The sequence below is a fragment of the Varroa destructor genome, unplaced genomic scaffold, assembly GCF_002443255.2.
Source record: "Varroa destructor unplaced genomic scaffold, Vdes_3.0 BEIS01000001.1, whole genome shotgun sequence".
NCBI lineage: Eukaryota > Metazoa > Arthropoda > Arachnida > Mesostigmata > Varroidae > Varroa > Varroa destructor.
The window spans coordinates 29,173,879-29,195,303 of record NW_019211454.1 but is presented as its reverse complement, the minus strand read 5'-3'; the positions used below and the strand labels follow the sequence as shown (position 1 = coordinate 29,195,303).

At 39.9% G+C, this 21,425-nt stretch overlaps 2 protein-coding genes and 1 long non-coding RNA gene across 8 annotated transcripts; 2 read left to right on the top strand and 1 right to left on the bottom strand.

Moving 5' to 3' along the window:
- Nucleotides 1-988: 988 nt before the first annotated feature.
- Nucleotides 989-3,279, top strand: RpS8 (ribosomal protein S8). 2 transcript variants are annotated; one of them, XM_022787797.2, is made up of 4 exons: nucleotides 989-1,107; nucleotides 1,883-2,106; nucleotides 2,532-2,941; nucleotides 3,168-3,279. In XM_022787797.2, exons 2-4 carry the CDS (start codon nucleotides 1,911-1,913, stop codon nucleotides 3,189-3,191), a joined length of 630 nt encoding a protein of 209 aa, XP_022643532.1. In that variant the 5' UTR covers nucleotides 989-1,107; nucleotides 1,883-1,910; the 3' UTR covers nucleotides 3,192-3,279. The 2 variants fall into 2 exon arrangements, with proteins under 2 accessions (XP_022643532.1, XP_086833094.1); XM_086976968.1 differs by lacking the exon at nucleotides 989-1,107 and adding an exon at nucleotides 1,214-1,375.
- Nucleotides 3,280-10,693: 7,414 nt separating this feature from the next.
- On the top strand, nucleotides 10,694-18,811 carry LOC111247788 (uncharacterized). 5 transcript variants are annotated; one of them, XM_022799160.2, is made up of 4 exons: nucleotides 10,694-10,982; nucleotides 11,385-12,967; nucleotides 14,730-14,872; nucleotides 16,473-18,811. In XM_022799160.2, exons 2-4 carry the CDS (start codon nucleotides 12,937-12,939, stop codon nucleotides 17,328-17,330), a joined length of 1,032 nt encoding a protein of 343 aa, XP_022654895.1. In that variant the 5' UTR covers nucleotides 10,694-10,982; nucleotides 11,385-12,936; the 3' UTR covers nucleotides 17,331-18,811. The 5 variants fall into 5 exon arrangements, with proteins under 5 accessions (XP_022654895.1, XP_022654884.1, XP_022654926.1 ...); XM_022799149.2 differs by having other exon boundaries at nucleotides 10,694-11,232; XM_022799191.2 differs by having other exon boundaries at nucleotides 10,694-11,849.
- On the bottom strand, nucleotides 15,784-20,659 carry LOC147758482 (uncharacterized). Its single transcript, XR_015318739.1, has 2 exons — nucleotides 20,227-20,659; nucleotides 15,784-19,225 (listed from the first exon to the last, which is right to left on the bottom strand). It is a non-coding gene; the product is annotated as an uncharacterized LOC147758482 (long non-coding RNA).
- Between the last annotated feature and the right edge of the window lie 766 nt (nucleotides 20,660-21,425).

Here is a 21,425-nt window from a genome sequence, read left to right as displayed (position 1 = left end):
AACATCTATTAGGCGACAAAACTTTGTAGAATTTAATTTTTTTCGAAACTCAATGATTTCACTACTGTTTTAGTGGAAATGAAAAACTTAAGTGACACCTAGGACCCATATTTATTGTGCGAGGGAATAGATGTATACTCGTAGATATTTTCAATTAAAAATAGAAGACATGATGTTTTATTGTTATGTACTTCCTTACGCTATTATGACATAAGCATACAGATGAGGAGATTGTATAAGGTTAGCAGTATTTGCAGCTTAATAACACTCGTAAAAGAAGCGACGTTGGCCTTCATTTTCTAGAGAATTGGACACTGCGATTTAGGCTACAGGGGATTTGTGAGAGAGAAGTGATAAAACGTTTACAACAAGAATTGTTCGCTGCCATGCCATTCAGTAACCTTTATTTACTCATACTTATTTAGTACCGCACTTTATCAAGCAGACAATATAACTGGCGCAATGAGCACGCACAAAGAACATATGCGTAATTTAGATGGTCGTATCAGAATCCGTTTAGATTTTTTTTTTTTTCGTTATTTTACAATATGTCATTCTTATGGATATTAATGGGAATCACTACAAAGAATCTAGGCACTTTTACCCACAAGCTCATGCTATTCAATGTTTCCTTATATTAAAAGTAGTTTTTTCGAGGCTTGCGATACGCAACAAACTGCATGAGTAGAATTAAAAAAAAAACGTGTCAAAAACTAATTTTTCTGTAAAAGCGTGGCAAATTTAAAATATTATCACAAGTATTCAATAGCAACCACAATGGGTCTAATGTTGTCATTACATGCATCTCTAGCGCGGTTTTACAATTTTGAATCTCGCGCCTCCCGTTGCGCTATACACACAGATATTCCTTCTTTTTGAAGCAAAATTTTAATTACGTACGTTAAAAATTGATTATACTTAGTTTTCGAAAACTGTCCTTAAAGAATATATGATTTTAGCAAAATAACTCGGTTGCCTAATTCTAATTTTCCATTATAAGTCGTAACTACGCCCGCGTTCGATTTAAGCAGACGGCTTTGCACGGAAGTGGCATTTCAAACTGCTTGGTTTCAGCATGGCCGCTTCCTTTTTCTCGCTAAAGGCCAGGTGTGTGTGTGAGGCAAGCTACGAGATTTGAGTTTTTTAGCTATAATTTGTCAGTTTTCGCCAAGTGTGTACTTCACAGCGACCACCTATAGCGTTGTTGAGGCGTGGGAGCGCGCCTTCTTGAAAAATTTATGAAATTATCCTTTGGGCTAGCAAATTCAGATGATTTCATTGACACGTGCAGCACATTGAAAGCCCCCCTCACCGACCAACGTGATGCGATATTGTCAATAGAACGCAGCTAACCAAATCAGCGAGCTTCACCGAGGTTTTATTAGGGATAAAAGACTGTCGATGATTGTCTGAAAGTGTGTCAAGAGTCCTATGTGCTATAAAATTCTACTTTGTTAAATTCGGTTGAATGCTTTACTGCCGCTGACTGACCTGTCGGCGTGTTGTAATGCACACCCGGGTGTCACGATATGTTGTCTTTAGTCAGAGTGAACTAGTCCCAAAAGCTCAAAGTTTCTTGGATTAATTAAAACATAACTAAAAATTTATAAAGGAATTAGTTATAGGCGCTGTTTACTTAGCATTTTGCTTCCATAGTTGCTGAGCTGGTATTTGGTTTGTGCTACTGCTATTGCTTTCAGCATTTGATTATTTGCAGCACCTTGCATGACATGCGTTTTCATGGAAAAGACTGAAAATCATTTCAATTAAGAGAAATTGATTATACCATTATCGTGCAGTGCATCGCACGTGTCGTCCGTGTCCTTCAAAAGCTCTTAACCTGTTATATTGCATCATGGTTGTGTTGTGTCACCGATTATAGGCTTTAGTGTCCAGTTACAGTTGCCAATATGGGTATCAGTCGTGATCGCGCTCACAAACACCGAGCAACCGGAGGAAAGCGTGTTCAGATCCGTAAGAAGAGGAAACTTGAGCTTGGACGTCCCGCTGCCAATACAAAGCTTTCCCAGGGCACTCCTGCCAGAATTCGTACTGTTCGGACTCGCGGCGGTAACATTAAGTTCCGCGCCCTTCGTCTCGATCATGGTTCGCTTTCCTTTTTACTTCCAGCCTTATCGAATTGATGCTCAATGATTTGCGCATTCTCTTAGGTAATCTCGTGAATTACTCTTAGTGTGACATAATTCACAGCACAATGAAATATCGAGCGCTCTTTCTTACCAACGGTGTAGACTGTCGATTTACGAACTGGTACATGAAGCTTGTGTTAATTCGATGTCGTAAACGGCCTTGGCCGTTTTTCCTAGGTTTTGTGATTATTATCTTTTCTTTAACAACAGTTGTGCTGTGAAACTCGTATACGTAAAATATGATCACCGCTTAGTCAAGTCCGGAGCCGTTTCAAAGAATAAGAATGTTCAGCATTACTTTCCCCTTTTCGAAGGTATTATTTCTGCCGAAAACTACGAAAACTCTACTGACATAGACGTTCCTCCCTTAAACTTGTTTAGGCAACTTTGCGTGGGGATCGGAACGGTGCACACGTAAAGCCCGTATAATTGACGTTATTTACAATGCGTCTAACAACGAGTTGGTTCGTACCAAGACCCTTGTGAAGAATGCCATCGTGTTGGTTGATGCTAATCCTTTCCGGTTGTGGTACGAGAACCACTACGCCGTACCCTTGGGCAGAAAACACGGCACAAAAATCACTGACATCGAAGGCCTTACCATCGGCAAGAAGCGTTTGGAGAGTGATGCTCAAAAGGCTCTTCAGGAAAAAGCTCCTATCGATTCTCTCATGGAGGAACAATTCTCCACTGGCCGTCTGAAAGCCTGCATTTCGTCCCGGCCAGGCCAGTGCGGTCGTTGCGACGGTTATATCCTTGAGGGCAAGGAGCTTGAGTTCTACTCCCGCAAGGTAATCAGATCGCGTAAACACTCGTTTTATCAAATAAGCCATTCCAAAATAAACCATATTCTTTGATTAACGCTAATATTTAAGCTGTATTTCGCCGAGAAGAGTTTAATTTGTATGCTCGCTTGCTGGCAGTCAATCCTTAGACATGGAATTTAGAGTCAGTCATTAAACTCGAAGGTTTATTTGCAAGTAATCACTAAGAGAGTGATCGTGATTCTCGTTGCAGATCAAGGCCAGAAAGGGCAAGTAAAGGGCCGTCGATAGCAGGTAAAGTTAGCTCGATAATTATCAAATGTGCCGGCCGTATGGTACGGTGCGATGGTAAAAATAATAAATAACAGCCGTATGCCTATTGTGTTTACTGACGGCAAACGGGTTATCGAAAAAAAAGCGTGTTTTTCGTCACTAGGATGTGAAACCCTTGTTAGATTTATAGGAAAATATGAACTGATGGTGTTAAATTTCGGCTCTGCTTTACATCTAGCTTATATCGGGGATGAGGTTAAGAGGTGAACTTTTTTTGATCTGAGTACGCAACCGTATCGTATTTGGGAAACTTCATCATGAAGTGCTATAGAAATAGTCTGATAGTAAGACAAAATCAATAACAATAATTGATAAAATAATACTTGTCACAAACAAATGTGTTCTATTTCAATATGCTAATTTCACAGAAACATCAGTTTAAGGTTAAATTAAAACTTAGAGAATACAACATTACTTCTAATTTTGGCATTCAGGAGTGTTGTGTAGATCTTATACAACAGCTAGATAGGGTTCACTCACATGCTTGTCTTTCAAAATTCTCTATTAAAATTTTCGTCTCACTGAATACCTGCAAATACGTTTTAGAGTGAATTAAAACAAGATATTTTTTTAAATATCCGTAAAAGCTGTGTAATACAGTAATAAAACACGACACATTGTGAATGTGAAAACTCTTAAGTTTCCTAATATTCGTTCTGCTAAAACAATTTCGCTCCTCTTTGGTAACCTAATTACCATTTTTTTCCATTTTTTTAGTAAGAAAAACGAGTATGTGGCACAATTTCCGTCCTTCTGACTAGTGAATTCAACTTTGTGCTTTAGCTTAAAAATCTCCTAGTCCATGTGTTTCGAGAACGATATAAGCTTCAATAGTGCCCTGACTAGCGTTACTTCTAGCGATCGCCTCTCATTAGTCCATATTTAATATAACGCAACACTTTAACATGTTAATTTAAACAAAGCTTCGACATCTCATTTGGTATGTGAGCATAAGAATCAGAAGACTTTAGCGTCACGCATAAATTTCTATTAAATTACCGCAGAATGTCTTAAAACTGAACCGAAAGTAGATATGGAAATTTGATATCTAATTTTATACTTAAATTGCTTTAATTGCAGCGCCATAATATCATATGAAGGTGTTTTACTATTAAACGTGTTTCTCGGAGCGACAAGTAGTTCTAAGCTTGATATATTGCAAAATCGAAATGGCTGTATCGCATGGTACGAATGCCAATCTTGTTACTGACCGCATTTTGAAGATGAACGTGATTTTCAACGATAGACTCGGAATCGTAAGAAATTATTTGCGTAAATTCCATCCTGACAATATTGGGGATGATCGTGAATGACGGTATACTTAGGAGTCCAGAAAACATCAAAAAACATCAAGTCCAAAAAAAGAACTCGTGATAAATCTTTCAAAGAGCTTCACTTCTAAGGTGTGCTTTCACAAATTATTTTTGTAGCATTTGGTAGACCAAAAGTCTAGCCAAGCTCTTACTAGTTTCGAAAAAAAATTGTGCTAAAGCCAAAAAGAATTTCGAAAATTATTAACATTCAACTTTCTAGTGTGAGCCATAGAAAAATGAAAATCCTGTGTTCCTCTAGTAAATAAAACTTACTTTTAATGGAAGTATACAATTGAGTTCTACTAAGCGGTTCCAAGATTAGGTGTATAAGTACCTCAAAAGCTGGTGCTAACGGGTACATCGAGACACCAGTTTAAACTTGAACTCTGTCAGTCGTTGTTTACTATTTCGTGAGGGCTCCTTTTCTAGATTAAAAAAATACACAATTATGTTACATTAAGGAAATGTACTGATTTAAAAACTAAGAGAATAAAGCAAACATAACCGAACCGTATATATGGTTAAACGTTATTTTTACTGATTGGTATGCTCGAATCATGAGTTATTAGTTTACTACGTTAGTAATAACGGCTTTTTCACCTAAAAACGAACGTAGCGTAGAAATTTTAGCAACGCAGTTCATATATTCACCATTACTCTGCCCGACGTCTATTCCTCATCGACCTCGAACTGACATTTTCCATTTCTAAGATGTCAGTGAGCTTGGCAAATCATCTTTTATGTTTAGAGTTTTTTTTTGTTTTTATGTTCTGTCATCTTCAGAGTTCGTACCGCATCCGGCACAAATATTTTGGCAGCTTTTTGACCAGAACCTTTTTTATATCGGAAATAAATTTTTCAAGGGGATCCATCTTTATGGCCTGAACTCGACGTAACATTGTGTCCGCTTGATATTAAAATTGTGGACAACATAGAGCATATTTGAATGGTAGACGTACCTAAACAGTCGAGAGATAAACGAAAACTGGTATATTAGAAGAGGAATCGTCACTGCTTGTGCACCAATCTAATATTTAATTTTGTGAAATTGTGTTCAACAAAAATTTTATAAGGCATTGCAAATTGTCAGATATACTCCCGATTTAATGTTCATTAAAAATATCATTTTTGAGATAACGGAGTCACTTAATGCAATGCAGTATAATAATATCTAGATGGGAATCAAATTTGATTTTTAAACTAAACAATTTATAAGCCTAGATATACTTGAACCATCTTCCGAGACCTTTCCATGTTTACAAAATGCCGTTCTTAGATATAACGCTTCATGGTTTTGTTGTATTTTTAATTGATGGATATATAAAAGGTTCTGCCTTTTGCATTAAAGCCTATTTTACCTAAAATACAGTCGCAGACCCCATCAGCACACGTTCAGCCGCTTCTAAGTGTTAGGCCTTCAAAATTAATATAATACCCGCTCAGGGCCACTCACGCGCCGAGTTTAAAATCCGTTTTTTCTGATACAAATTAAATAAATAATAAATAAAAATAGTTAATATTTGCGACAGTGTCTTCTGAACTGCCAAAATTCACTACCAGACGCAAATAGAAGAACCTCAATATAATTATATCTGGTGGCCGGCGTGTTAATAGGTAAAAAGTTTAGTAAAGTCAAAAGTTAGATGGTGATGGACATTCATAAAAACGCCTTTCACGTTCTTGTTCTCTGGTATCTTTGTTGCCACCTGAAATATCTAAAGGTATACGTCGACGAAACGCGTTTTTATCTTTTTATAACGAACTTTTACCACTCTTATTGGGCTGAAGACCCAATTACACTTGAAAATACGCGAGAATGTCAGTGTACATTACACAGTCTTTTGAAATGCCCGAGGAATGATGTGAATTGTAACAGTACAAAGACAGTGAGGTTTACTGCTTCAATCCGTTCACTTTGGATTATACAGCTTCTCACTTCTTATGTGCAAGTGTTTTGCAAGCCTTATAGGTGCTTTCCAACATCCCTACCTATTGAAAATTACGGGACTAAAGCCACTGTCATCATTGGTAGTATTTAAGTCGAGCAATACAGACCGGAAGCATCTTGCTATATCTATAGCTAGACTATGATAATGTAATATCAAGAAAAACTTGTAACAGAATCCTTCGTAATATGGACCGCCGCAGACGTGCATGTAATCCCTGTTAAAACGAAAAAGATGTTTTACCTTATTCTGTTGAAACCATAAAAACAGCTAAGTTGTAGCGGTTCCTCACCAAACGAACCTGCATTTTCATGGTTTTGCTTGAGTTCTCAGTGATGTGCTTTTGTTTCTTGAAAATGAGAGCACTGGTTAAATCTGTTGATAACTGATGGAAACCCAGGCAAGAAGACCTTCAACAAAACAACAGTTTCTATCAGTGCAATGTTTTTAGGAACGCAAGTTGGCTAGTAAGTTAAATAAAACTCCATGAAAATATTTGACCTGAAATATTAGATATATTTCGCAGGGTAAATAAGGCTTGACAAACAAAATATGTGGAAATATAAGGAAGGTACACTATGTGTTCAATGAATGGTTTGCCTCTCTTTATGTAAAATTCACGGCTCAACACAATCCTTTTTGTTCGATTTCGAGAGCGCAGCTCTGCAACTTACTTCGGTACACATTTCTGTTTATCAATAAAATAGTGGACCAAAAGTCTTTGGGGGCTAAATGGGTCTTCAAAAAGGCACTTTCGCGCATCATATGAACCAACCTTTTTTACAATTCCTTAGAAGCATGCCTATTAACACGTACCATAACTGCAATGCAAAGACATACGTAATTCTTACGATTCGCTAAATTAGAAACCAAGTTCATTTACTGAAGTTCGCAGTCGATTTTCTGAAATTTCAGTTTTATGTAACCGTTCCTACGTAACCATTCCTCGCTTGCAGCGGCGGTGTACTGAGTTTGATTCTAAGTTTGTGCACAATCTGCAGAACCTTCATTCGAATAATTATAGGCAGACAAGAAGAGAAAGTACACTGTTATCATTCCTTTCTATGCAATAAAATAATAATACCAGCATTATTCATGTTAACGATGGGTCGGCGAAGTATTTTATTTCCTAATTTATACATATTGAGCTGACGTTTGTATGAGAATGTATATGGTTAAACACACTAATAATCTGATGACTAATTCTAGTGCTAAAACGCATTATAAAAAATAAGAATATATTGATTAACGTTCTGTACCAGTATTGAATCATAAGTCGTGGAAAAAGTCGTGCTGTTTTTATATACAATACAGACGATAATGAAATTTCAGTAGCAGTTTGAAGCGGTTATGAATAATTTTTTTCTAATTGGAATTTTTTAAAATAATGTTAATAAAAGAAATACCGATATATTCATTTAAGTTTCATGCGATCCAGATTTCACTTCTTGCCATTTAGCATTATAAATTTATTTAAAAAAAAAAAGACTGAAAAGTGACAGCTTCTATTTGTTACTAACATACCGAATCCTTACAGGTAATATTAATTTTCACAGCGGAACTGAATACTTGCATTGTGGCACTACCTAGGAGCGAATATTTTCAGGGTTCATCAGCGCAAGCAAATGTAGCCAGGATTAAAAATAAAACTCTCTACGTCTTTAAGTATGTACATATGTACACGAGGGAAATGTTGGCCGGCCGTCCTCAATAGCGACGCAGTACAGCCACTGACAACAGCAGATGGGTCGAGCGTATGCTTGTTTCAGAGGCTGTTCGCTGGTTCGTCGGTATTGCGTTAGTGACAAGAGCGCTGCGCAGACGCAACAGCAGTCGGAGAATCGTAACGATAATGATAATCATCCAACATAACAATAATCGTAACAACCTCCCAAAAGTCCTCGTACTGCCACTAGTCGTCATCAGCGTCGCGGCCGTTATCGTTGCTAGTAATGATCACCGCATCGTGTTATTCTATTTTATTAGCTCTTGATGTAAAGGAACAGAAGAAAAGGGAAAAGGCAAAGAGAACCGGGGGAGGAGGGGGCGGGATGGGGTGGTAGGCGAAACTGTGTGTGTTCGGTGTATTCCGCGTGCCCACGATATAAGCAACTAGAAGATCACAGGGATTCAATACTTGATCGAATCAAACGACGAGAGCGTTTAAAGCGGATTATTAAATTGTAGCTTCTCTCTCTCTCTCTGTGTTTGTATGTGCGTGTGTCTGTGTATGTGTGTCTCCTCTAGCTTCCTACTATACCTCTCGCTGCCTGTCGCTAGCAGTAACAAGTCTTATGGGAGTACGGTTCTGCCATGAAGCTAGTGCCTGCAGGATGCGGCTTTTCTGCAGTCAGCCCTTGGTCCGGCGGTGTCCGCACACTTTGTCGTCTTATGTTCTTCCCTACTCTACTGTAGCTGTTATTGTTCCTGCAGTTAATGCAGCATGGGCAGCGCAGTTTGTAGTGCGTTTATCTGTTGAACCCAGAGATCCCGTGGCCTGGGTTCGAATCCGGGCACAGACTCACATTGCTTCGTGTTGGGAGCTAGCTACGTAGCCTAATGTAACAGCTAACAGTTTAGACGTAAAACACGAAGCACATTTTCAGCATCAGCAGTAACTATCGGCATCGTCAACATCGGTGTTGTTAAAAAAAACCAAAACGACCGTACTGCTGCAATAACCATAATCAACAGAAAGACATAAACTGTAACCATTATAAGAATCACCCAGCGAACGAAGTGAGCTGGCTAACGGCAGCTGAGCATCGAGCTTTTTGACGTGCCTGTCTGTCTGTCGGTCCATTCCTCCCTCCTTATGCGCGTTGTCTCGCTGGGTTGATTTGAAGACGGAATATCGCTATCATTTTGTTAGAGTTATTGTTATGATTATCGTTATTGCGAAAAAAAAATATACATGTGTGTGTGCGTGCGAGTTTGTTTGCGTCTATATCTATATGATACAAAAAAGAGTCAAAGGAAAACGAGACGGGGAGGAAGCCATCACGTAGACAGACCGACCCAGCAAACAGTACGCTGATACAGAATTGCGCAGATAGCCATACCAACAATTGTAACAGCAGCTAGCAACTCAACTGCATCACACGGGCAAGCAGGCAGACCCTCCTGCTCGACTACATCCCTCAACAGACAAATTACAACTCGATGATGGGGCATAGACGTCGTCATCGTCCGTGGTGGCAGCAGTCGATCGACAACGAACCAACGAACGAACCATCAGTGGCCACCGCGTCGAACGGCGACGTCGGTGCTGTTCTATAATCGTCATCATTTTCATAGCAATAATAATAACCATAATAATAATACTGGTAGAAGTGATGGTAGCCGCATCCGAGCTGGAGATAGTACTAGAAGCTCTAGCAGCGGCAAAAGCAGCAATGTTGCTAGTCGTTGTTCTATAGTAAAAGTAACGAGAGGAAGGGTTGGCCGTTGCTGGTCGACTACTAGTCAGTCGGTCGGTCGGTCGGTTGGACGGACGGACGGACGGACGGACGGACGGACGGACAGACGGACAGACCAACCGCTGGACCAAGCTGCCGACCGTAATGATAATGATCGTAATAATCATAATAATAAACAACATTATTGCCGTCTGCCTAGCTGCCAGCCTGCCTGCCGGAGGCAGAGCGCGGCCTTATGCGATGCCAGCAATGGCCAACGAACATCAGACAGGCAGAACAACGACGGCCCCACAGCTCGAGTCGATTGCACCAGCAGCAAGACTAGCAGTGCTATTGGCGCCGTTTCATGTTCGTTCGTTCATAGCCCAGAGTTTCTTTGCTTCTTAGAGTCGTAGCGGTCCCTTGCTGCTTTGCCGGATTCCGCTGCCGTTTGCCGTGGCGTTATGGCCCGTAGTAAGAATGGTGGTGGCAACGGCGAAGAACGCAAGAAAAACCGAGGGGATGAATGTGCAGCAGGAGCAGCCCTAGTAATAGTAGCGGCGATATTGCTAGTAGTGGTGATGGAGGTGTAATGGGCAGGGCTTTTCGATGGATATCAGCAGCAGCATGTGCCATCTCGTTGCTTGGTTTGTTCTCTTAGTCTCTTGGCCAGTTTTTCTCTCTTTCTGCTTCCGTCTTCTTGCCACCACTCGCCTCTACTCTTGCTCGACTCTATCCGAACGAGCTGTCGGCGCTCAGAGCGCTTGCCTGTTCACTGCCATCGACTACTCCGTTGATGCCGTAACGTAAGCGACCAGGCAAATAGTGGTCGTCATGGTCGTATGGCGCTAGTAGTAAGCAGTCGAGTCAAAGCAGTTGCCACAATTCAAACCGACCCTTTGGCGGGGTTATCATCGCGGAGTCGCCCTAGGGACAAAGCTAGGGATATTGGTAACGTCTAACAGCTAGACTCCCTAGAAGCACACGCATGATACACAGAGCGGAGTAGGGAACGGTTTGCGCGCAACATCGCGAACCGTGCACAGAACGTGTGCGACACATCTGATCAGTGGCATCTGTGAGTACGCGCATCGTGCACTGATAGTGACATATCGCATTTGTTCGATAGTGCCTGCCGGATTACATGTTCACGCTTCATGGGCATACAGTAAAATATGGCACAAAATGCCTGCTCTGAGTGCTGTTCTATTTCTGTATGTGTGTGGTGTCGTGAATATCTCTCACATAGCACACTGTACGGTAAAGATGTCAGATGGTGCGAATAGATGTCTCTAGCATATCCCTAGATTGTCCCTAGGGTGCTTAAGGTGAGCACCGGTCTTCCCTAGGGCGAAATGGTTGGCAATAACTATTTGCTCTGAACGACCGGCCTTTATTACCACAGCGACTGCGGGTAGCAGCACTCCAACGCTCAGAAGCGAATCAGATGGCTGTGTGCTAACTTCGCTTGTTCTTTCAGGTGTATGTACATCAACGAAACAAGAACGTCAACCCACTGGATGTACTACGGCTGTTGCGGGCTGGCGACGTCCTATATGTCCGAAGAACGGTCGAGTTGTCCTGTCTTGGTCGTTGGATGTTAGCGTACCACCACACAGACGAGTAGTATAGTTATTCTTCTCCATAGAGCGCTGCTACCGCAGTATTAGGCGGTCGGAGCGGGTTCGACAGGAGGAGAGCTTCGTATTGATGCTGCGACTGTTCTGCTCTTGTTCGCCTGGTGTGGTGCTCGGCGGGGCCTTCGGACGCGCTCGCAGCGCCCCCTGGATGGAGATGGAAACCCAATCAATCATTGATTGTAAGATGGACGCCACTGTCGCTATGGCTTGGCTGCCACCAACGGCTGTATAATAGCAGTAGCAGCAAGAGAGCAGGCCTTTGACCAAAGGCGCTCGTACCCTAATCGAATTTTTTTCCCCCTACGGTAATCAGAATTTTTTCACTCAAATAAGTAGTTTTTTTTTAGCCAGACAACAGTGTTCAGCCCATGTGTGTATTGTGTTCTGCTTGTGCAGAGCAACAGTAAGAAGTGTGTGTTCAGAAGCGCGCGTAGCGCTCCGATCATTCTGTGAGTCCGCAAGTATCTCAAATTTTTCTACCCATGTAGATAGTTGCTTGGGCGCGTCTTTTTGGTGCGCGCGTTTTGTACGCGTACGTTGGTACGTTGAAGTGGCCGGTGCGTATGTGTTTGTCAAGGAAAACGACAGCGATGACATCAAATGCATCGTTATGTTCGTGTGTAATTAGCAGGCAGAAATCGTGTCGAGTGCCATCTCTGTATCGCGTTCATTTTCTATCTCGAATACAAAAGTCAATACAGTATCAGTCACATGCAGGTGCCTATCAGTGTTTCGAGTAGATGTGCACGCTGGGATTATCGCAAAAGTTCTCGATCAGAAAAAGTGAGAAGTGTGAGGTGAAGAATAGAAGAGTCCAAAGAAGCTCGTGTCGTGTGCGTGGATGTTCTGTTCATTTCGTGAGAAACTATCTCGCCATCGTTGCTTTCATCTTTTCTGTAGTGTGAGTAACTAGTAATGTATTTTCTAGTCTAAGTGCAGAAATAAGGGAAATGCGAACCTTGCAGAAGGATATTGCACGAGATGCAGTTTGTGCACACTTGTAATTCATCCCGATATTTATCAATAAAGGAACTTATGTCCTACACGGTCCATATATGTGAGCCGTCTGCTGTGAGAAACCGGTGTATAAGAATGTTCGGTACTATAGGTGCTGTAGCTTAAACATTATTAATTGTCAATCGACAATTCATCGACCTCTTTTCCTTGTTGATTTCCCACTGCTTTTGTGCGTTCACGAACGCCTCATATCATAGCGGGCGTACGTGAATTCTGCACTCACAACCATCATCAGTAGGTCAGGTGAACAAGTGTGGTGTTTAAGCTCTAAGCGGAAATTGTTATATGTTTGACCAATGAGTTTGTTAAATTTTTAAAACTTGAAGAACGAAAGGCGATAATCAGGGAGGAAGACGCAGTGGCTGGTGCATTTATATGAATGCAAATAAGCAAACATCGACGGAACGTAAGTCGCACGATCACCAATCTAATCAGAAAAACGAACATCACTATCGATTTATGCACTGGCAAATTAAACGTCTTGGCTGAATTACCATGACGTTAAACGTAGTGCTGCTCGATAATCTGAATTAGGTGACAGTGTCAGGTTATTAGTAATAGTGCGAATCAAACGCTTGTACTGAGGTACGTATTTTACACGGTTAGCTAACATGTGGAACCTAGTAAAAATAAAATATCGCAAAGCTACCGTTATTTAAGGTCGTAGATCGATTGTTTCAGGCAGTCAAATAACTACATTGAAATTTTTCTGACATTGTTTGTGCGGTCTAAAATTTTCCGACCTAAAAAAGAATAAAATGTAAAATGAATAGAACCTGCACGAGTGATGGCCGATCGGAAAAAAATTCGCTTAAAGTACCATGTAGCTTGGTGATCAGCTGTGCCCTTCTCTGTCGTCGTCCTGGAGCGAGTGAAACAGCTGATCGCCCACTTGGCTGAGAGAGATGATCAGTCTGAGTCTTTCCAATGTCGTAATACACGCAGAATCCTTCGCTATTAAGTGGATTATAGAAATCATTTGTTCCGATGATCGAATGCGTTTGCGTAATTTAATATACACATTTTCTAAATATTAGCGTACGTTACAATATTTACAGAGGATACTTACTTCAAACGAGGCTTTTCAAATAAAATTGATGTGTTTTTGGAACTACATACGACTGACTTTTGTTAACCTCAAAAATTATTAGAATGACGTTTTAACGAAACGCTATTTGTGTGGCCGAGGAAACGTCGGTGTTTTTACAGAGCATGTATTCAAAGATTCAAGGAATGTATATAAAATGATGTGTATTGTACAATGAAAATAAGAATGAACCAAGGTTACGATGATGAGCTTTGTGTTGAGTAACTGGACAATACGCTAAAACTACAAGGTGTCTCTAAACTTAAGGCGTCTCTCTTTTCTTATTCCGTAAGCATCATTAAAGTAATAAATAAAAACTGGCATTTGTGTCCTGTACTAACATGCCGCTAAGAAAAGTGTGATCCCAAATACCAAAAACCCATAGTATCATATGTAATTGAAACCCATATATATACAAAGCTGTTAAGTATCTAAATATAAATATTGCTTTATATCGACAATACATCAGCCATGTCTTGATTTTAAAAAAAATTTCTGGTTGAAATAAATCATATGTATGGATGTATACGCCATATGTATTATGTATTAATTATGCGCTATCGGAAGACATCCCTCCTGTATGATATATTGAGCAATTAATCAATAAAAACAGCTTGTTTTTGGTCTTTGGTGCCGTTGTATTCTTTTATTTAATATTCCTAACCTGTTCTATCGCCTGTAACCCCTCTATAGAACGCCTGTAAAATGATATAACTTTTCGCACCGACAAATTCGTCCTTCCAATAAATATAACTTATTTAAGTACTATCGGTATCCCTGCACAAACGCATTTTTGTACGCACTTTTAGCTTCTAACTTTCATGTCGTTTTATAAACTTTTTCTTTGTTGCTTGAGAAAATAAAAATCATCGATGCCAATTAGTCAAACGACATATACGTGATTCTTGTTAATGCTTAAACTTAAAAAATGTGAATATCACTTTACGAGAAATAGCCTTGAAAATGTATCATGTCGTGATCTTGGCCCTAATAATAACTGAACTAGATCATTATTTCCACTTTACTACTATCATATTCAATTACTGAACGTTACCCCTATTGTTATGACCGCTATATGTAGCTGCCGCTCTACGAATGCGTGAAAAGCCGACTTTCAGCGATACTCAGCGGGCTCTTATGGAAGAAGTATACAGAAGAAGTCCATATATCGACAATCAGGCGCGTCAGGAGATCGCCTCTAGGATTGGCATCGCTGAGGAACAGGTACTTAATTTCGATTTTGTATTATACTAATAACAGGCTATGTGAGACATTGTAAAGATACTTGTTCCTAGTTTGCCTCGACCGGTCCAATATAAACGTTGCTAAATTCGTTAAGATGTGTATATACACAGTCAATTCATCCTCGAGTAACAGACGCTGAATTGTTTAATAGTCATGTATTTGTTTTCTCAAGTAAGTTATCAAACTTAAAGTTTCGAGTGCTCGCAAGCCGAAACGAGCTTTGATGCTTTTATGGTCACCACCGTACTGAGACCATTGCTAGCCACACCCATTGCCAGTGCTTCTGTTACCCATTGATTTCGTATTCATTTACTTGTATATTAGTTATTTCTGCCTATTAGGCTAATTTGTTGTTTCTACTCTTCTTTGTTGATTAAACCTGATCATTCGTTTCTATCGTCACCTTTCGCTAAAAAAAAATTCGCTAACGCTATATTATGATGTCATAGTTTTCTATACAACAACCGTTGTCATTGGGAAAAACATAGATAATATGGTACCACTCAAGTGAGTTTTATAACGAATAACCGTACGGATATCCGTAAAAGACCATTACAGCCGATGGCACTTGATTGCCGTTGCACTCGTATGGTAACGGCATGAAGCTGTAACTGCAATCCGTTTTTCCTTCGTGAGGCAGTTGCTTATAGGAGATGACAGAAATATTTTCCACATAGTTGCCCAGGAATCTAATTATTTTGTTAAAAAAAGATTTTGATGATAAATAATTAAATCTAAATATTATATATTTATAAATATTTTATCTGCGTTATGGCTTTTACACTGAAAAAATGTAGGACTTTTGAGGTCGTTACTTAAGTTCTACGGAAAAATTCAAGTAGTGGTTTCATAAAATCAAACGCTTATCCGATAATCAAAATGTCGCTTCCTCCGGACTTCAGTTTAGTTTATTTTTATTGAACTGTTAGATTATAATCACCATTAGCCATTAACAAGCATATTCGATGCAAGCTATAAAGGGGAAACATTCGTTAGAGTTTGCCGAACTTATTTTAGATCATTTAATTCTCTAAGACATGTCGACCAGCAGATATTTTGGCAATTTGCATCTGGTTGCTCAAGACAACAAGCTGCTACGGCATTGTTACGGACGAAAAGAACTATCTAGGTAGTAAACTAGGTAGTAAAGTGTGAGAGCGCTCTGTAATTTGGTCGAACTCTTACTTCGACCACATTTCATAGTCTATGCTTATTCTATCACAATAAAATACAGAAAGCTTTTATTAACACAAAGGAAATTTCGCAAGATAGATGTACACTACTTCTTGTTTTGATGTTTGAACTACTTGACTTCTTGATGTTTTTCTACATATTTGCGAACCTCTACATATAATTCTATGCATACACAAGACTTGTAAACAATGAGAAACTGTGTCATACTGTATTCTGGTATATATAAGTGTTTTTGAAAGCAGGCTTTGAGACCCTCAGGAGGTAATATACATTTGACTGAACTCTGTATATGCGTTATTATAGTAATATTCGGAAAATCATACGTATTGGTAACGTAAAGGTTATGGTGCGCAATATGTGACTGTCTCTTTCATTCTATTTCCAGGTCAAGAACTGGTTTCAGAATCGGCGTGCTAAGGAGAAGCAAATGCTTCGCTGGAGAGAAAATGGAGCCTCAACGCCTGCACCCCCTCCAACCCCCGTACCACACAGCGCTTTGACAGCTCAAGCGACGGCTGCAGCTGCTGCCGCAGCTGCAGCTGCAGTAGCAGCTGTTGCGTCGTCGCATCAACAATCGACGTCCTCGTCCCGATCAGACGACGAGAGTACCACGAAACAACAAACGAGTTCACAGCAACAACAGCTGCAGCAACAGCAGCAACAACAACCACAGCAACAGCAGCAACCACAACAAGAATCACAGACGCAACAGCTGCAACATTCACAGTCAAGGGCGCTCCATCAGTCGCACCCGCAAGCTGGACAGGGCCAAAGTAGCCAAAACCAAACACAAACACAGCAGCAACAGCAATCTCAGCATCAAGGCAGCCAGTCGCAGGGACAGCATCAAGCGTCTCAGCAACAAACACATCCGCTTCAGCAGCACCAGCAGCAACAGCACCAACCGCAGCAACAGCACCAACCGCAGCAACAGCAACAAATCGCCCCAGCATCACAACAGCAGCGTGCCGGAGGAGCTCAAGTTGGCGGAGGAATGTCCGGCGCTCATTTAAACGTGTCGCAGGCCTCGACAGCGGCCTCGCTGATGCAGAGTTTGGCCAACTCGAGCGGCTTCTCCGGAGCAAACCCCTTGTCAGGGCTATCGCCCGCTGCCAGTTTACCAATGAACCTTGCAGCAAACTTGCCAGCAGCCCTGTTGCCGAACTTTCATGCAAACTTGGCCCATCTAGAGAGTAGCTTGCATTCGCCTTATCCTCGAGAATGGCCGCACAGGCAGCTCTAATTAATTTATGGAACAATGTCTAGTAATACTGAGGTATATATATATTAATGTGAGCGATATCGTCACTTAGCATTGCGCATACATTATGTATCCACTGAGGAATAACAATTTATGTCTAAATGCAGTAGAGTGTACATATGGTATAAATCGAGAAAAAAATTAACGTTAACTGTATAGGATAAGCATATATAGACAGGTTACTCTCACCGGCAAAAGCAGCTGTCTAGGGTAAAACACATGTTTCGCATCCATATCGCGAATCTAGAATTCAGTCGTATTAACAATAGCTTCGTAGTCCCTATTTAACCGTGTATTCTCTCCAATGTATATGTAGATGGTGTACATTTTGAATTTCTGTTAACTTTCCATCAATGTACCATAATAGATTCCTTGATTTTATGATTTGGCCGAGAGTGAAGAAGAAGTCATATAGACGGTTCTGTTATTTTGAACTTAAATCATCACAATGCTAATGATATAACCTAAATGAAGCGGATACGATGGACACACACACACACAGTCACAAATGAGGGAAAGCGGGGAACGAACGAGAGGCAAAAGGATGGGGCTACGTGTATCATATTCCTATAGGTTATTAAATTGTATGTGCATTCCATGATGTGATTAATTAATATTATTAACGATAATAAAAATTCTAATTACTGCGATAAGTTGCGTAGTCTGGCAGGCAGCATTTTCTGTCTGCGAGCATCCTCAGCATTCGCTCAACTAATAGTTATTATATGTCTGTTTTGGCATGTGCGTTTTTGTCATGATTTTGTTTGGCAATGCAACTCAACTTAAAATGTACGTCGTTTTGTAACATTCTGCTGTACGCTGCATGGTCCGCAAGTACAAGAAATACAAGTTCCTTTGTAGATGTGGCCTACGTATGATATCGACAACTCGTTCTAGAGAAAAAGGACTGGGGTTTTACGCAGAAACACATAGAAGTGCTAAAGGAAAGGTTGTGTTAACCTGAATGATATCTCGTCCAAACAAAAAATCAAATACAGAAGAGAGTACCTCGCGTCTGCCAGCCAGTGTCGACGGCTGCTATAGCTCGCACTGATATAACTCATATCGAGAAATGCTGAAGAATTCATAAGGTTATTAACAACAAGATTCGATGAAGGTTAAAAGAGGCAGTAAAAAAGAGATTTCATGTTAAACCAAGGTCCGTTTTAACCGTTTTTTCCAAAATAAATATAATTTTAGGTTGACATTGAGGTAGCTTTCAATATTATGTGATCCTGAGGGTTTCTCTTTGCCTGGACCCTTTATCATTGAGCAAATACGACTACTTATGTCTAAACAATACATAAATGTGTTATTATCTAGAAGCTTTCAAATTTCTGAGCAATACCACCCCATGTCGTTCAATAGCTCTCCTGCAGTCTATTAAGGGATCATTTAATATTAAATGCAATAATGTCTACATAGCTATATTAAAGCATAGAACGATTACTGCTTAAGCACTATCAGTGTGTTATTATTGTCATCGTCAGTTCGCCATATGACGATTAATCAACTGGTTTCATTAGATAGATTTTGGGGTCTAATTCTTTAGGCCTTCTAATGCTTTAGTTGAAAATAATTATTGCGTTATGGTATAAGTTATTTATGCTAGCTAATTTTCGGATTGAGAAGGCTATATGTTTACTATGTCAAACATGCTCATAATTCTTAGGGGTTACATTTCAGATATGGTCAAAATTATTCCCCTATGACATCATTAATAGGCTACCATAAAGCAATAGTGGAGTAGTCATTTAAAAATAGGCCATCATTTCATCCGTGTTTTTAAGTTCATTAAGCAGGTACGTTACCATTGCACCATTACGGGACCATCAGAGTTGTCCTACCACACGTTTCCCCTTTCAGCCGCATTGGTCCTGTAAATAAGAACAAGCGATTTGTTTGACTACGATTATTGTGAGAACGCTAATTGGGCTAATTTCATCTCGTGAGTCCTTGGCATTGTTTTTAAAATCCCAGTTTACTGTGCGCAGAAAGAGTGGCTTAAAGTAGAGATGGAAGAAAAATAAACGTATTTGTTCTTAACTATAATGAGTCCTAAAATTGATTAACCACTTAATTTCACGTCCTTTTCGTGCTTCTGTGCAAAAAAAGAAGGATTTGCAATTTTACGAATTTTCTGCGCCCTGTCACTTTTTGCCTAGTGCACATGCAGTGTAGGTCCTACAAAATATAGGGAGGATGCTGCTGAAACACTCGTTTCTGTCATATAAAAAACCCGTAGTTAAACTGAGGACAAGATAAGGAGATAATTCCTTCTTCGAAATATTAGCGCCAGGCATAAGTAAATATTATCAAGTAAACGATGATTTAGGTAATTTATTGGTGTGAAAAATCTTTCAAAGCCATAAAAATTTGACCTGAGTACATGCAACGATTGTTTTAAAAATAAATGCAAAAAGCATGAGGCGGCGACTTGTGTTGGAAGTATTCGGCACTAAAATAAATCTTCAGATATTCTTTTTATTAGCTTTAGGTTCGAAGAAATCGAGTCTACAGCAAGAGCGGGGCCACAGGTAGATAGGCGCTAGAAAACGTGTTACTGTAGATTGCAATTGTTTCTCTTGACAAGATAAAAATATTTTTTCGTTTTCTAACAATAACAAAATATGATTCTCCCTTAATCAGCCCGTTTGTTTATTTGAATCGGGGTCAAAAATTGCTTAGCAAAAATATTCTTCGTGATTAGTTATTACTAGCCCGTGCCGAACACAGTAGTATCGTTTGCAGGTACATTATTACTGCGATATAAAATTATCATATAGTGTCGGCCATATACAGAGATAAAATCAACATTCTTGACTCTTCTTTGCCGGGTAGAGTATTATTAGTATTATCATTAACATTGTTATCATACCCTGCTGTAAGAAAGATGATCGGATCATTCTTCGAGCTATACAGCCCGTTCGCTTTTGTCTCGTTCTCGAAAAGGCGTTGAGCTCGACAGCAGATATGTTACGGCGACGCCTCAACGACACAATACAGTGTTGTCCGCATACATTCACACTTGACCCAGACGACTGCACGGACAAGCTTGCAGCCTCTTTTCTCGGTCCCTTGACCATCCACGGCCATCTGTCGTCATCTGACCCCTGTTAGTCCAAGCAAAAGAATAACTTTACAGACTCACCTCGAGGCAATATCATTAGGGCAATATAGGAACGCTGCCTTCTAGAATAACAGCACCGCTGGCCACGGCAGGCTCACTAAAGCGCCAGTTGTAACAACAATACTGCTACTAATAATGATAATAACTACAAGAATAACATCATTATTATTTGTTGATTGGTATGTGTTATTATCATTGTTGTTGTGATTGCTGGTGGTTGGGCGTCTGTCAATGGCGCCACCAGGTGACAAAAACGGGAACTCAAGAGGTGCAGATAACGGAACACATATTTAACCGGCATTAGGCTTACTTTGCTATATTCCATAAGGTTTTATAGCAAGACTAGGTTAATCATTAAATGAATCCATGTGTCGACCGGCAGTATAACGTTGTGTAGACTGCGTTTTTTTTAGCTCGAGTTAACACGCGTAATTGCAAACTCCGTTCGATCTTAGTTTGAAAAAGACGTTTTAACGTACCTTGTAAAAGGAAAACTTATTACAAGATTTCATGTTTTATATTGAACAGCGATTTTGTTAAGAGGACTGCAGCAATGCTATTGTGAGGGCCATTTGCTATCAGGTCGAACGTTAACTACTATATAGCAGTTTAAGGTCCCATAAAACCTCATGAAATTCGATGCTGATATGTCTAAATAGTAAAAATTTTAGTGTTAATTCACCGCCTATCTTTGACCTATGGAAATGCTATTAAGTTGTCTTCCTAAAAAAGTATTAGATTCATAATTGTTTTGAGAAGCGTACAAGGGTATATTGATGCTAGTACAGACATAATTCAGCCCTTACAGAATAAATAGAAATTCCTTGGATAGTTGGGTGGACTGAAGCCCTGTTATATATACTTCAGTATATATCGTTTTTACCAGCGCTGCGTAAGTAATCACGTTGATTTCTGCCTGCGCATTGAAGTTATTCAAATTTTAAGTC

Bases quoted from the DNA above. Each gene is read 5' to 3' on its own strand.
- RpS8 (XM_022787797.2), top strand. From the start codon at position 1,911: ATGGGTATCAGTCGTGATCGCGCTCACAAACACCGAGCAACCGGAGGA. The intron at 2,107-2,531 runs GTTCGCTTTCCT...AAACTTGTTTAG, and splicing joins CGCCCTTCGTCTCGATCATG to GCAACTTTGCGTGGGGATCG. The intron at 2,942-3,167 runs GTAATCAGATCG...TTCTCGTTGCAG, and splicing joins TTGAGTTCTACTCCCGCAAG to ATCAAGGCCAGAAAGGGCAA.
- LOC111247788 (XM_022799160.2), top strand. From the start codon at position 12,937: ATGAATGCAAATAAGCAAACATCGACGGAAC. The intron at 12,968-14,729 runs GTAAGTCGCACG...CGCTATATGTAG, and splicing joins TAAGCAAACATCGACGGAAC to CTGCCGCTCTACGAATGCGT. The intron at 14,873-16,472 runs GTACTTAATTTC...TTCTATTTCCAG, and splicing joins TTGGCATCGCTGAGGAACAG to GTCAAGAACTGGTTTCAGAA.